Source organism: Protopterus annectens, chromosome 9.part0, assembly GCF_019279795.1.
Source record: "Protopterus annectens isolate FY-2018-M chromosome 9.part0, PAN1.0, whole genome shotgun sequence".
Lineage (NCBI taxonomy): Eukaryota > Metazoa > Chordata > Ceratodontiformes > Protopteridae > Protopterus > Protopterus annectens.
The window spans coordinates 968,477,731-968,494,915 of record NC_056743.1 but is presented as its reverse complement, the minus strand read 5'-3'; the positions used below and the strand labels follow the sequence as shown (position 1 = coordinate 968,494,915).

The window sequence follows — 17,185 nt, the reverse complement described above, 5'->3', positions numbered from 1 at the left end:
TGTTTACTTCTATTATATCACATGGCTTTCTATGGACAGTCCTAATTAGTGTTAATTTGTTTTATCAAATTATGACTTTTTGGGTTTTATTGACCTTCTGCAGTCTTTCTTTCATTGATTTTAATATATCTATTAAGTCAATCAACTCTTCTCTTAGCTCATTTTCTTCTAAACTGAGGGCACATTTTTTGTTTTCTCTTTTCCTGTGGGCATTCTATAGAAAGTTGTAAATCATCTTCTTATGCCACATTCTCTTCAATTTCATCCTGTGCCATCCATTGCTCTGTCATATGGGAACTCACAGGCCTGTCACTCCTCAACATTGCATCAGAGTTTCCTGTTCCTTCCCTTGCTGTCCAGCTTCAAGTGAATGTTTATACTGATTTCCTGTGGAAGGCTCCAAAGTATCTTCATATGGCACCTGACCAATTGCTTCCAGTTTCACTGGTTTCCCCTTAATTTGGATACCCATTGCTGTATCCTGTTGTGGTGCTTTCTGAATTAGATTTTCTACACTAAATTTTTCACTTCACAGGTACTCCATAACATCAGTTTCTGTTTCTTTAATTTCTCCATTACTAATCTCCTTTTCTACTTTTCCCCTCTGTCTTATTTTTTTGTATTGTAAAGTTTTCCGTGTCCAGATTCCTTTGCCTGTATTTCTCTTCAAATCTCTTTGGTGCTGCTCTTTTTGTATTGTTTAGATGTTCTTCGTGTTTCACTGTTGCAGTCATTACATTTGGGTTATCTGCTTGCAGGTAGCCCTCAGTCAACCTGATTAACAAAGTCTTGTGTCCTGCGTCGGTTGCTGTCTCTTCTTCTGTCAGGTCATCAGGGGTATAAAACATGCAGCCGACGTCATTACATCAGTCTTTCTTGCCATGTGGTGCCCGAAGCAGAAGCAGGTCGCAAGTGCCGGTCGGCCAACTCCTGAAATTTTCGTTTTTGAGTTTCAGAACCAAAGGATTCAACAACTAAAAGCTAAGTACCCCGTTTGGGAAACCTTTTCTTGCTTTAAACCAATGTCAGTAGAAGTAAATAATTGCATTTCGTGTGGAAAGCAAATACCTCATAAAGATTTTCATTCGTACTGTATTCCTTGCCTAGGCCCTGACCACGACGTACCTCGCTGTCGGTTTTGGGCCTTATTTAAACCAGGAACTATCTGTCGTCGGTATATTTGCGCTTCTAAATTTTTTGGTGCTCGGTTCAATTATCCTGATATATCTTCAGTAAGCCATTCGACTACCGACATTCCGAAGAAACGCAAAGACAGAGACAGGCCGCCCAGTTCGCCAGTACTCAGTGAGGCGCTTTCGCAGTCCCTGATACCCGCTATTTCAGATTCGCAGGCCTCTACGGAGACCCATTCAGAGTCCGGTATGCCGCAAGATGCTTCAACTGTGAAACCTGCGGATGTCTCTACCTTGGATGGGTCCGGAGCCGCTGTGCTTCTGAGAGTGTATTCAGGCCTACTGACTTACATATTAAACCGGCGCCATCTTCTTCTTCGAGGCCTAAAACTCTAACCATGTCTAGAAAACTGACGCCCAGACCGCATGGTCAGCCCTCTATGCCTAAAGAACAAATTATAAGAATGGCTGAAGACCTTATTACTTTAATCAGGGGAAGCCAACCTTCCACCTCTGAGTCCTAGGAATGAGTTTGCTTATGATACTTCTGACCAGGATTCTGAAATTTTTGTTTCCTTTGATGACTGGGATTTACCCTTATCTACCTATGAGGATTCTGATGCTGAGGACTGTATTCCCTCTGCCCCCCCCCCCCCCCCCAGAGGTTTTCTCTTTTGGTGAAACCTTGCATATTCTCAGGGAGCATTTTCATTGGGAAAGTCAGGATTTCTCTGATTCTAAAAAGAGGCTTAGGGATTTCTTACTCCTGCCCCAGCACACCTTTAGCTATACCTCCTGTACTGAACATTGTTGATGATGCCTTTTCCGAATCTAGCATGGTCCCTGACTCTCTACCTCCTGCTTCCAGAAAACCTGATAGATATTACAGGGTTCCTGACTCTCACAAGTATATTTTCAAAAATCCTACTGCAGATCCTGAAACCATTTCACAGGACCCAAGGGCATTAAAGCTACTACTGCCAAAAATCCTACCCCCCTGTGATAGAGACTCCAAGGCGCCGGATAGATGGGGTAAGAAGGTATACACTTCTGCAACTTTGGCCATTAGGGCCTTGAATTGCCAGTTTCATATGTTAAAGTATCAGTTGCATATTATTGGATTGCTTAAACAGAAATGTTGTTGACTCCTGATTGTGCTGAAAATAAGGATTTACAGGATTTTATGCATCCTGCTGAACAAGTTGGTAAACATACATTGCAATGTGGTTTTGATTCACTAGACGCATTTTGCAGGGCTGCAGTAACTGGGTCTGTACTTAGAAGGCATGCTTGGCTTAAGGAGCAATCCTTGCCAGATCATGTTAAAGCGAATTTTCTGAATGCTCCCTTAAATCAGGGCCACCTGTTTGGCAACAAGGTAGAAGATGTTCTTAAAAAGATGGAGGAAAAAGCTAAATCTATGCAAACTGTTAAAGACTTGTTACAAGTACAACCTTAAAGATTTATTAGGCATTGGCCTTCTAAGAATTGGTCCTTTCCTTACTCTTCCAGACCTTTTCAGTCCAAACCCAGATCCAGCAGAGCACCCAGGCGTCAGTCCCAGGGGACACACTGGACTAAGCAGTGGGGGGCCTCCACTTCCAAATTTGGGAGTAATAAAAATCCCCCCTATGGTAAACTGTCTCAGTGACTTCTTTTTAAAACTTCCAAGCACTTCTCAACTGACTGCCCCTATGGGGGGGGGGGGGATTGCACTTCATGCAAAGAACTGGGGACTCATTACCCAGGACAAATGGGTTTTAAATATAGTGTCCCAAGGATACAGATTTCACTTCCACACGTCACCAACTCCAAGCGGTTGGCCGTATCTACCTCCAAAGCAGTGGGCAGAGGCCCAAAAGCAAGTACTCTCTCTCTCTTAAGCATAGGGGCTATTCAGTTGGTACCAGAAGAGAAAAAGGGACAAGGTTTCTACTCGAGATTTTTTCCTGGTACCCAGAAAAGACAATTCATGGCATCCTCTCCTGAACCTGCCTACTCTAAACACCTTTTTGGTGATTCCAAAATTCAAGATGCTGACTCTCCACCAGTTGCTTCCCATGCTAAGCAAAGATGCCTGGTTGGCAACACTAAATTTAAAGGAAACATACCTGCACAACCCAATCAGGGAATCTTGCAGAAGATACCTACACTTCAGAGCAGGCTACACGCACTGTCAGTTCTATGCACTGCCCTTTGGCGTATCTACTGCACCCAGGGTATTCACAGAGTGCCTAGCTCCAGTCATTGCATTTTGCAGGCAAAGAAATATTCAAATATACCAATACCTATTCAGGCAGAAAACCAGGACATACTTTTGAATCATCTGGCTTTTATACAGAGGGTGCTAACTTGTGTGGGGTACACCATAAACGAAAAGAAATCACACCTGGTACCCTGTTAAATTATATTCCTGTGAGCAAGCTTGAATACAACTTTCCAGATGGCTTTCCTCACGCCAGAGAACAAATTCACTTGACAGCCTACTTCAAACAAGTGGTCACAAAAACCCTGCTATCTGCAAGGCAAATACTACAAGCCTTGGGGTTCATGGCCTCCTGCATTCTTCTAATTCCATATGCAAGACTGCATATGAGGAAATTACAATGGTATCTAAAAAGCCTATGGAGTCAACATTCTCAGGATCTAGAAACAATGATTCCTATCATTCCTTGTCTACGTGTAGAGTTCCTTTGGTGGGCAGAGGCCTGCCACCAAAACAAGGGTCTACCATTCACATTACCCCCTGCCACCCAAACCCTAACAGACGCATCAGACTTTGCATGGGGGGGATGGGCACACCTGGCAGGGAAGTGCATTCAGGGCAAATGGAACCCAATTCAAATGCACCTTCACATCAATCATAAAGAAATGTTAGCTGTACAGAATGCTCTGACAGCCTTCAAGGGCCACATTCTTCCAGGACAATTAATGGTAAAGACGGACAACACTGTTATGTGGTACATAAACAAGCAGGGGGTACACATTCTTACCCCCTCTGCAGACTAGCCATGGCATAGTGGAACACAACCTTGAGCTACTAAGTACATCTACAAGCTCAATTCCTGCCAGGAAAACCAAATACACTGGTAGATGGACTAAGCATAACCCTCATTGGACCCACGCGAGTGGAAACTGGAACCAAGGATTTTCAACATGTTGACAAGCAAATGGGGGAGCCCAGATATAGACCTGTTTGCCTCCCCCCAGAACTATCAATTGGAAGAATGTTGTGCCAGGACACCCCACAGACAAGCTTGGAAAGTGGATGCTCTGTCCTTCAGCTACAAAAAAGTTTATGCCTTTCCTCCTCTGCCTCTGCTCTCCAAAGTGCTACTAAAGATCAAACAAGACAAACCAAGGATGATTTTGATTGCACCAGCCTGGCCACGCCAACACTGGTACCCCCTCCTGCGCAGTGTGTCACTGTTGGCCCCATGGCACCTGCCTCAAGACTCCTACCCTGCTTGTCTCAGCAGGAGAACCAGATTCTGCACCTTCAGCTTCAAACACTGAACCTAGCAGTCTGGCTAATTACCTAAGCTCACCTTTACCATCCTTCAGTAAACCAGTGATGCAAGGAGGCCTAGTACTAGAAAATCTTATGCTGAAAAATGGAAAAGATTCTGTGCCTGGAACCAATATCAAGGGATGAGCACAGCAGTGCCCAATTTATGTCAGATTTTACAATACTTAACTGAGATGCTCCACAACGGCCTGTCTTTTTCCTCAATAAAAAAATTCACGCCTCAGCCATTTCAGCTTATTATAACAGAGAACCTCCCCTCCTCTCTCTCCCACTGCTCAAGCAGGTCCTCAGGGGGGCCAAAAATGTAAGACCACCCAGGAGAGCTGCAACTCCAGCCTGGGACCTTAACTTTGTATTGGAGAAACTCACCCTTTCTCCTTTCGAGTCAGCTAATACTGCAGATTTAAAATTCCTTTCTTGGAAAACAGCTTCCCTTTTAGCCATCACTTCAGCAAGAAGGGTATCTGAATTACAGGCCCTTATGGCTGTGGAGCCTTTCATCATCTTTCATGCAGACAGGATGTCCCTCAGGACCAGTCTCTCTCTCTCATGCCAAAGGTGGTATCCAGTGTGGCCCTTAATCAGTCCATTCATTTGCCTACCTTCTTTCCTAATCCACAGAACAAAGGGAAATGGATACTGCACTCCTTAGATGTGCACAGACAACTTAGATTCTACTTGGGCAGGTCTAAACCTCAAAGGAAATCTGAACAACTGACTGTTGCATTTGCTACAGGGACAGAGGGGGAAGGCTATTTCAAAGCGAACTATCTCCAAATGGATAGGCCATTGCATTAACTTCTGCTGTAAATACCATGGAAAACCTATCCCACAGGGGATCAGATCTCACTCAGCCAGGGCTGCATCTACCTCTACAGCCTTTCTCAGAGGCGTACCTACCAGGGACATCCTAGATGCTGCTACCTGGAGTTCTGTTCATACTTTCACCAAGCATTACCATTTGCCAATTTTCTCTAAATCCAGAGCTGGCTTTGCCACTGCAGTTTTGCAGGGCCTTATAGCTGGTCCTAATGCTATCTAAATTCCTCCTTCCATCCTTAATGTTGAGAATCTACCCAAATGTGATGACTGCAACAGTGAAACACGAAGAACATAGTACAGTTGTGTACACTTACCATAAATGTAGATGTTCGAGTGTATTCACTGTTGCAGTCCTGGTTACCCTCCCCTCCAGCCTCCTTACTTCTTTTGGCTATACCTCATCCCTCCTTTACTGTGCTCAAAAGCTTTTTGGTGTATTTGCTTTTTTGTTGGAGGTGTAACCTTGTATATTTATAGATTTAATCGCTTCCCGTTAGGGGGGCACCTGACATCTGGGGCAAGAAAAACTGATGTAATGGTGTCGGCTGCGTGTTTTATACCCCTGACGACCTGACGTCACGGAAGAAGGGACAGCAATCGACGCAGGACCCAAGACTTTGTTAATCAGGCCGACTGAGGGCTACTGCAAGCAGATAACCCAAATGTGATGACTGCAACAGTGAATACACTCGAACATCTACATTTATGGTAAGTGTACACAACTGTATTATCACCTTTCATTAAGCTGTTGGAGACTGGGTAAAGAGAGAGGACTTCAAGGCAATCTGTATAGGATAGTGTGTTAATACCCTGTAATCTTTTAGTAAGGCACATTTGTGGGCATTCCAGCTCTTGCATATACATGGTCAAGTATGTGACAGTGGCCATTGTACTTATTGATAGGTCTGATAAGAGCCACGTAAAGTTGTACTATAACTTCCTTGGACATGGATGCCATACAGGTGCTTTATTGATGGAGTATTTAACCTACATTTTTTTAAATTTATTAAATAATTTTAAAGGTTTGATTAATTAATCAAAGCTGCATCTCCATTGTTTTTTTTTTTCTCTTGATTTACAAGAAGGTGCTTGTTAGAGGCATATTTCAAACTGTCATTCTTTGGGGATAAGTACACTTATATAGGTAACATGGCATGCATCAGCCAGGTGTGTGGATTTCCATAAATGTGAGATTTTACTGAAATAAATGCTTAATTGTGACGATAGTGAAGAAATACCCAATCTAGAACCCATTAAGGAGGGTCCTTTATTAGATCAACTGTTGTGGTAAGACCATGTGTGTTGTTATGTGGTATCTGGAACTGAGGTAAAACTACATGACCTTAAATAAAATTGTGTTGCTTTTTACCAGGTTGCACATTGAGTCTTTATTGTAAGTTATTAAATTGTCTGTTTATTCTTCTCTTTGTCTTTACTATCTTTAGGTCATACCCCAGCATTGGCCTGTGCTCCTAATAAAGATGTTGCAGACTGCTTGGCACTTATTCTGTCCACCATGAAGCCTTTCCCTCCAAAAGATGCTGTCAGCCCATTCAGCTTTAGCCTCCTCAAAAACTGTGGCATTGCAGCTAAAACAGCAGCCTGCAGCTCCCTGCCCAATGGCAACATCCGTCCATATGGCAAGGATCGACACAACACTGTAGGCTTGGAGAGCTGTTACCACGAGTAGACAAAGACATGGGTGATCTAATACCGTGATATCATATTTATTTATATATTTTATATATAAATATACATATATCTATAAATTGTGGTAGTTTATGGGAGAACAGTCACACATTAAACCTCATGGCCTAAACAAAATATTACTTGGGAGACTGAGTCAAAAAGGAGTTAATTTAACAGTCATTTGAATATCAAGTTCTGCCTAAAGTATGAAATCACAACCTATGCATTGCTGTTAGTCTGTATATTCTGTTCTGTGCCCCAAATCCTCCTTTCCTTTGAGTATATGTTATTTTTTTTTTTTTACTTTTGCATTTTTGTGTTGATGCATCAGCCATTTTCATGTTGGTAAGCTGCTGATGCTTCACTCATTGATAGGTATGCCGATAGCCAAATTAGTTGAATAAAGCTTGTATATATTTGTACTTGTTAAATATTATAAGCTTCCTGAAGATCAGATGATTTGGGTCAGTGCAAAGCTGAGATGATGTATTTATCTCCATACGCTGTCCTGTATCAGTCTGTAAGCTTGCCTTAATGGACTGGGCTGGCATTGGAACAGTTTGCACAAGGTTTGAGTACAGAAAGTCCATGCTGTACTGTACTGTACTGTATTGACATTAAAAAAACTTTTAAGGGTTTATCTTCAGCTTTGGGAACTTGCATAATGTGTTTGAAATCCTCTGGCTTTGTTGTTTTGCAGCCAAAGCCGTGACTAACTACTCAAACTGCTTAGGTGGATGGGATGAATAATGATTGTCATGGCCTCAGCTGCACCTGGCACAATGTGGCTTTATCTTTTTTGTAACAAAAGAAGCCTACAACCAGGTATAGTATGGCTACAAGAACCTGAGAACACTATTTGGTGATGCTAAATTCTCTGTGCCATAGTGCCAAAATGTAATTTAATGGGCACCATTTTAAACTTGTCAGCGTAGTTTGAACTGGTACTTATTTGCTGATGTGTGCAGCTCTCCATTTCATTGCTGTTGGCTATATGTGTGACATACTTTCCCTTGTTGGTGTTCATCTGGACAACACCCTTTCCACTATAACACTAGGTGTATATTTATGGCACCACCACTTCTCATTTGTTGCTTGCCCTTGTACTGTACTTTGGGTTCTAAACACAAAGCCAAGTATCTTTACTCATAGATGTCCATTGAGTGGTATATAAAAAAAGATAAAAATAGACGTTTAGAAAAGGATTTAGTACCAAAAATGCATATATGTGTATATATAACAATGCACTTTTTAAAATTCTTGATAAGTGTATTCTTCCATTGTTTTTAAGTAGCATGTGGATATTTTTTTTTACTGTTTGTGAAATTTTCCTGTAAACTCAGTGAACTTTTTACAGAATTGATGAAATTTGTATCCACACCTTGTGTGAAGGATGCTTAGAGATATATACAGAAAGAAAATAATCTATAGGGCACAGCATTCTAGTTCCTTATTAGGACACTATTGCTAGATCCCCAAATAGACCATTAAAAAAACACAAAAAAAAAAAAAAAAAAAAAAAAAGATAGCTGGGAGCATTACACATGTGAGTTGTGGTCATGCAGGCTCCCTTAAAGACATTGCTGCAGCAGAAATAGAACATACTAGTGACGTACTCTTGGGAGATTTAAATGCGATGTCTACAGCAGAATTTCTGCATTACTTGCACTAAAGTTTGAGCTATTAGAAATTCTGAGTGACATTTTTTTTTTATTTTTGTTGGTATAGTAAGCACTTCTTTGGCCAGAAGTAGGATTTGGGTTTGCACAAGATGTAATTGCTGGCCAACTGAATTTTTTTTATGTGCCTGTAATTAGTTGCTGTGCGTCATGAGATATAGGCAGCTAGCACAGGGCATCCTTCAAAAAGATGCACTTTGCAGTTTCAGAATTTCTTCATTGTTACTTTTAATTATGTCAAAGTTGCAAACTACTTGAAAAGTATTTTTTAATATAATGGTATAAAGGAAGGAGCCTATTCCACCCTTCACCCATTTTGATCTTTTAGACAATGTTAAGTGTTGCAGTTTTAAGTTTTCTTTTACCTCAGTTACATGAGCCAAAAAAAAAAAAACTTGATGTTTTTTGAATTGCACAGTTACAGTTTTTAAACAGTATTCTTTTTGTTACTTTTTAAAACTGGACAGCAAATGTTTACATGCTTATTGGACAAGTTTTCTTTCTGAAGAGTTCTGACACACTTTTTTTTTTTTTCGCTTCGAGCCAGTAGCTAGAAGGATGCTGTGCTTGGCTATCTGTAGCTCAGTGAAGGCAAAAATTAAAATAACTGTAGCCAGTTAAGGACCAACAACCCCCATCTGTCACCCCCACTAGTAAACAGTAATGTGCACTTGTCCTCTTTTTTCCATCACTTCCCTGTTTCATATGGGTACAGTGTGCCATTCTCTGCCCTGGTCATCCCATGCTTTTGTTTTCAGCAACACTGCTGACTCTGGGTTTGTACCACTGTATTATTTACAACTAATGTAAGTCACCCATTGTAGCTCCTGTAAAGATTCAGAGGTCACACTTCCCTTTTGTAGTAGACTTGCAGTGTTTTCTGAGGGTTTTGGGGTCACTGTCTGAGTAAAGTGAATCATATTATCTCTGTTGACTTGACTATATCCTAGCAGCTAAAAAGTTAAACATTTAAGCATTTATCAGTACATATGGCGTTCGTACCATAATTCAGACATTAAACACAAGCGTGTGTGTGTGTTTGTGTGTGTATATGGCATGGGCTCTGTCATGGGTTGCCATCCCTTGCTATTTGAAGCGGACATTAGGACCTTGAGACAGCTTTAGGACCTTCTTTTTCATATTTGTGCAGTAAAGCCATGAAACCATGTAGATAGAGTACATCCCTGTTTAAAAAAATAGCATTAAGAGATTTTCAAGTAAAAATACTGATAGTGATTTAAATGTAATATTTAGTAAAATGTAACATGTTAAAAAAACACTGAAAATGGCAGTATCTCTTCAGTGCATGTATGCATCCAGACTTACCAGCAGTGCCATAGAGGACAGAGCTTCCATGTAGTTAAACTATTGATGTTAGCCCATTTTGATTACAAAACAAGTTGTCCTAAAGTAGTAATATTATCTGGACCTCTTTTGGAAATAAAATCTCTGGCGGTGTACTGATTGTGTACATATGTTTTCACTTGGATTTGTCTTGCTGTGGAAACTTTGCTCCTTTACCTTGGCGACCATCAAGCTTCCCTCTTTGTGCTTGTTCTGTTAGCCTGTTTGTCCTGTAGGAGCCAAGAGCCCAATGTGGTGTTTTTTTTCCTCCCAGAGATGGGAGCAGAGAAGTGGAGAGAGGAACTGTCATTTGTCTGAAGTCATGGGGCGAGGTTTATTTTGAGTTCCATACTCCTCTGCATATGCCAAGGATGGTCTCAGAGTTGTTTGCATTGGGCATAAGTGAGGGTATGTCACTTCTGCAAATGATGTAACCCCTCAAGACAGTCCTCGTCAAAGTCATTACTCCCTTAAGATCGCCCGTCTACGCCAGAGGTTCTGCAGTGGGACTAAACACCCAGACATATACCCTCACCATCTCCTTCCCCAAAGAAGGATGATCTGGCAAAGTCACATCTATCCTCTCATCCTCATGCCATCTCCAGCAAAGCCTGAATAGTTATTCCAACTCGGGTTGCTTAGGTTTTAGATGGGGCTTCATTCCCTCTACTCCAACAAAGCTGGCTTTGCTTTTTAAAATTTGGTGACTTTTTATCCCACAAAGAAGTCTTAGTTTTATGTCACCATCTGTATGTAAAAATGAGGTTGCTGAACCTGTGAATCTTGATTTCATTGTGTGTGTGTTAAGGATTCAAAAGACTGATTTTTACACTTGCAGTTTGTCACATCTTTACCTGGGTTTGTAGTGTAGGTACCAAGTTTCAAGTTGTGCAGTGCTGCTGGTCAGTGTTAATGACTTCACATGCTAGATTTAAAAGGTTTCAAAAACTACAATATCCCCAAAGTAAGATATGAACATGCTAGTGATAAGAAAGAAGTGCAAGCATCATCGTTTCATTAGAGTTATTGGTCCTAAATCATTAGTACCTTTTAAGTTAAGTAAAGCTTATTGAAAACTCAAAGGATCCAATATACATGCCTATTTCTTCTGAAGAGGCATTGCTGTTGACATTTGTTATAACGTTATCACTTTCATTAAGCTTTCCTGCCTTGTAGTCCAGTTGGAAAATGAGTTTGTGTGATTACCAGTACATTTTAATAATCAAAGAGCTGCAAGAAACTTGCATTCTGCAGACTTAAATTTAATTTCTTTATCCTGCATTTGTACACTGTGTATGTTTGAGCCTCGATACATAAACAGATCAGAACTATGGTGGCCCCTTTATAAAAGGCAGTTTTTGATAAAACTGCCATGTATGTTTATTTTGATTCTAACTGATTACTTTTAGACTTATACATTTACTAAATTGTATTGTTTGATAATCGTTTGATCCCAGCCAAGAAGCAAAAGGTATGTATAGTGTATGTAAAAAGCTAATGCATAGAACAAAATGTAGCACTCGTAGTCAAGGAGGGAGGGCCACCTATGTACAGAGCTCTAAAGTATGCCCCAAGTAGTTTTCTCTTAACTAAATTAGTAGTGTACCCCCCCCCCCCAAAAAAAAAAAAACAATAATCCTTGTTCTTCATTCCCATCTACAGCAGTACCACCCAGTGAATGGTACTTCAGAAAATATTCTGGGGGAAACTGATTTCTGTTGTGGGATAGATTACAGACTTTGTGTGACAGGTGTGGCATTTAGTATTTATGACATGTACAGAATGGTACTTTTTATTAGAGAGAAAATCTTCTGTTAGATGAGCAAAATTACTTTTTCCTGTTTTTTTCTCTTCTCCTTCAGAGCATTAAGGGAAGACAATCAAGAAAACTAAGGGCTTTTAAGTGTTCCGTCAGCTGCACTTTGCTTGTTGAATATTTTTTGTCTTCGCACATCATAGTGGGGGATTTTTTCATTACTGCACTGCGGATGCCTTTTTAGACTTTGTTTGGGTCATGAGCAATCCCTTTGGGGAGTGATTTGTTCTCCTTTAAACTTGTAATGTGTACACCAACAGCACAGCTTGACAATTAAGTAATAATCAAAGTTTTAGTAATAATGTATAATGTTTGCTCAATGAGATTCGTGTTGGTTCCCTAGTGCATTTGAATCTGGGGCTTGGACAAAACTGGAGTTGCCTGCCCTCTCCCTAGCCCTCAGCTGCTGTTCGTCCTTATTAATACTGTCAGGTTAGATGCCCAAAATTGCAGGATAGTTTGTGTATGTAAAGCAAATAAGAAGTGGGCACGGTCTTCTGTTTTTGTCTCCCCTTCAGCTTTGTACAGCTGCCCCACATGTCCCTCCTTTGTCTCCATAGTATACTGGTGGTTACCATCCTGTATGATAGAATGATGAGTAGTTTTCTGTGGAGAATTTCTGCTAACCTAGGTTATGGGTAGTTTAATTGGCACAAGCAAATTTTCTATACCATTTCCTCAGGCAAAAGAAAAAAAGTTTAGTGGAGTTTTTATTGTCATATTTTAAGAGTTTTGCACTGGTTTACAAAAGTAGTCTTGTCTTTGATTGTGGAGACAGGATGTAAAGGCAAATTTTATGTATTTAGTCTTTGTGGTAAGTTTGTTTTTTTTTTTTTTTTTTTTTACATTTTTTGATTCACGACGATGAGGGGAATACACTGAACATAGGGAGAGCAGCTGACTCCAGTTTTTTTTTTTTTTTTTTTTTTAACCCAGCCCTTAACCCAAAGCACTTGCTTCAGAATAAGCACTTTCTACTAAAGCATGAGGGTCCTGCTTCCCAGAGTAAAAACAGAAAAGAAAGAGATGACAAAAATGTAGGTTGAAAATTGAAAATCATCTCTAAAGAAAGAAAAAAAAGACACAAGGGAAGTTCTTGAACAGCACAAATACATTTCAACGAAAAGGTGTATTTGCACTGCCATTCTGTAAAGAACGAGTTGCCAAAGTCAACTCTACTGAGCCATAAAACTGCTAACACTGAATGTACTGTCCTGAGTAAGCAGTGGTCACTGGGTTTCAAAGGGGTTACCAGGCTCTTAATGAATTTCAAATGATTGCTTTGTCACTGTGTTCTTCAGCAACAGAAGTTGCATCAGTAGTTCGCTACTACTGTGAGAAACAAAAAGATTAGGGCAAACTTGAGTCAGCAGAATGCCTGTATTTAATTTATAGTTTATAGTGCTTAAAGAGAAAAAAATGTTTGTTGTACCACAGAAATGCTTAGAGGTGGGGCACTGCTCTGTTATTTTTCTAGTTTTCCCCACCATAACTGTTGAAGAAGCAGCTGTGTAAATACTTCTCATTTGCTGCCTGGAGAAGTGTGCATTACCCACTGAAAGCTTGTCCTTCATTAGACTGCATCTGATGACAGGTCTCTGTTGAGCTGGCTTTGCACTAGCCCTACAGAGACCTTCCCCATGGTTTGCCTGTGCACTGTAGAACATTTCTGGCACCAGCAAAAAGTTCTTAATTCAAAAGTTGTGTGACCTGAAACCTTTTTGTCATGTCACTGTGTGACTGATTTTTCAATCTTTGCTGTATTTTGTACGATTTCAAAACCATTAAATTATTTTCTGTCCTCTGTGTTGATAGGTCATATGTTATACACTGAGACATCACCAGTGGTCAATATGTACATCTGTTGTAAGGACAGATTTTCAGGATCTTTATGGATAACTTCTGAACACTGCCTTTCTTAAATGTTTCCATGACCCCATTTTGAAAAGGAAACAAATATTTCCCATCAGGTCATAGCTTAGAACCTTGAAGTGCATCATCTTTTTGTGTTTTAAACCAAAGCAGACGCAGACATGGACACAATTCAGTTCAGGCATGCAGTGGATTTAATAATTAGCCTCCAAAGTATATTTTAATTCAAGTGACCAGTTAAGTGTTTTCCTCTGGATTTTCAGATGAGTTGTTTTTGCTTTGATGGTCTCTTAAATAGTATTTGTTTGTACAGAGCATGCAACTGTCTACCAAAGGATCCACTGTGCCAGTGTTCTCCATGCCACTTCATGAGAATTTTCCCCAGCAAAGTTTGTGGCAGGAGGATGTGTTTAAAGTCTACAGAATATTACATCATGGTACTGCTATGCTGAGGTTTAAAACAGCTACTCTACACAGTGTGGATAAATTCCCACGTCTTACTTAAGAGCATAGTATAGTTTTGATCTGACCTGATGAAAGTAGTGTTTTACAAAGGTAGTGAATAACAAAGCAGTTCTCATCCAGTAATGAGGGGAACCTCCATGAACCCATCCATACTGCTGCTGGTTTGGATGTTAATGGAGGCTATATGCTGCTAGATAACTGCACAAGATGTTTCTAAGGGGATACTGTGTTTTTATGAACTTTAATTACCTCTAGCCAGTCTCTTCATGTTGAACAACTTTCTGCAATACTGGCCATACATTGGCATCCTTAATAATAACTGTCTTTGTGAAATATGAGTTTTTTTAAATAATTTTCTGCTTTCTGTATTTACATACTCTGCTAATATGTGAAGAAATAAAGAACAGCCTTAATATTTCAGCACAGTAGCATTTTCTTTGAAGAAAATAATGGGATTAAAGTCTGTGGCACAAAGTGTGAAGGAGCTTTGGCAAAACATCAGTAGTTGTAAGAGCTTTGGAGTGTCTGTAAGGAGTGCTAAACCATTTGTTAACAGTAAATCTGTTGAGTTAGTTTGTTATCTTTGCAGTGTAATTTAAAAGGACAGCTTGCTAAATATTGAGTTGTCCCAGAGATAAGGATACACATTTGCAGTGCCAGTTAGATGAGGATGCCTAGGTGCAGTACCAGATTAAAAAAAATTAGAAAAACAATTGCCTTGGTTTTACAAAGCCTTGTATGACTTGATGTATTACCACTGCTATTTCTTTATCTCGGTCTCCAACAATTTGTAGTAAGTCAAGTTTTCAGAGATGCAGGATTGTATAAAAACTTAGAATTTTCTGATTTAAGAATACATCTTCAGACAACATGTCTGGAAAAACACTTCTGATGCATCACCTTGTCTTTTAACAGTCGGACATTATTTTTGGGAACACAATAGCTCATCTTAATTTAATGCAGCTTTTGTTAAAAGCTGCTTCTTTCAACCAACATTAATGCATCACTAATGTTTATTATCTGCGTAGGGGTAGAGACACCCCTTTTACACACACACACACACACACACACACACACACACACACACACACACACACTACAAGGTCACAGCCCTCCTGCAGAAACTCTTGCTTTGTTCTTGCTTGGGGACACGTGATCTTATCTTTTGATGTGTTGGACTGTACCCAGTTGCCTTGAGTAAGTTTTATGGGTAGATGAAGCTAACTGTAGCAGGATTTGTATCATTCTTCAGTATGTTGAAACCAGAAGACAGGATAGCTGGTTCAGAGACTTAAATGAACAGTAAAAATGACTAAGCGTTGCTTTGCATTATGTGTTGTTTCAGGTGACTGGCACAATTATTTATTAATAAAGCTGAACTCAGTAAACTGGAAATGTATCCCGAGCAAGTTGCAGTAGTAATCCATTGTATACAGGAGCTAAATTTACTTAAGAGAGCTGAAGGGGTTACAGTAACTAGGTGATATAGTGTGATGGGATAATTGCACAGAAGCGGTGATAGTGACTGTTTTAAATGGTCTACTCATGCTGCTTTTGATGCTGTACTTAAAACTGCCTTGTCTAGGCATGCCCCTTCTACTCCTATACAGTACGAGTACTTGAATGTTAACTAAAGACTTAAGGCATTTATTTGCCTTTCACTACACTATTGGAAGAGAGAGGAACTGCAGCTCATTTATAGAGCCTGAATTTAGGGTGGCCATTGTGGGCACAAAGACTAGTTATAGACGGAAATGCTTGTAACTTGCATTTTTTGAGGGGAAAAGGCATAGCCGCCATATAAAGAAGCTCATGAAGCCTTAATTTTAAAACATGTAAGAAAATACAGAAAACCGAAGCAATATTTTCATTGCACATTGAGAAGTAATCTCTCATGAGATAAGGAGATGAGATAATTAACCAGAATGATGGACAGCTCGCACTGAATAGTAGCAGTATGGCCGTATTCCATATTTAATGGGATGATGTGATCTGGCCACATTTTCTTCCAGATCAGTATTTGAGTCTTCTTTATAACAACTGTTTGTGTTTTGCTTAGAATACTTTAGTCATGACTGATGTGTGTAAAAGATTCTGCTTTCTTACTGCTGATGGGTAGTCTATGTTTTACATGAGTCCATATAGGGCTTATCCACGGACATATGAAGTAATTGTTGACTGGATGAAAAACTTCCATACCCCAGAAAAATGTAAATAGTGTGCAGTGCTTTCCTTTACTGTGGTAAAAACACAGTTAACATTAGCCCTATTCAATTCAGAAAATGGCTTCACAATGGTTGCATACTTAACTTCGCAGATTTTTGCAGAATGTCCAGATTTTTGCCTTATATTTTTGGCCCATTCCTCATAAAAATTGTATTTTTCTGATAAGTCATTGAGGATTTAAGTCACTAAATAATTGCCTACATTTACTTGTCAATGCAGCATCTAAGTTTATCACAGCAATATTTAAAGTCTGTCCCTGACCAAATATTTTTAGCTTTGTCTAAATCTCTTGAGCTTAGAGGTTGAAAGGTATGTTGGGAGGCTGCTTATGTTGTTGGGAAGGATTAATGTCACATGAGCAAAGAACAGTTGAATGCCAAACCTTTGAAAGGAATATATCGTAGCAGGAAAAATCATTGTGAAGACAATTTCTTAGCAATAACTGAATAACCTAAAACTTCTTTTGCAGGGGGCAAGCCCCCAGCACTGTCGCATCACGTTTCTTTATACACTTTCTCCATGGAAGGCAAAGGCTTCCAATTTTGAACATTCATCCCATTCCCAGTCTTCAGCTTTGTGTTCCGTAACTAAAAGAGAAATTAAACTGCAA

General features: G+C 39.9%; 1 protein-coding gene across 1 annotated transcript in view; it reads left to right on the top strand.

The window, feature by feature from the left end:
- ANKRD52 (ankyrin repeat domain 52) overlaps positions 1–14,769 on the top strand; it is a gene marked incomplete in the record, with an annotated part of 2,835,210 nt that extends 2,820,441 nt beyond the window's left edge. Inside the window, 1 exon segment of the mRNA XM_044083713.1 lies at positions 6,930–14,769. Coding sequence (XP_043939648.1) covers positions 6,930–7,174 — 245 coding nt within the window.
- Between the last annotated feature and the right edge of the window lie 2,416 nt (positions 14,770–17,185).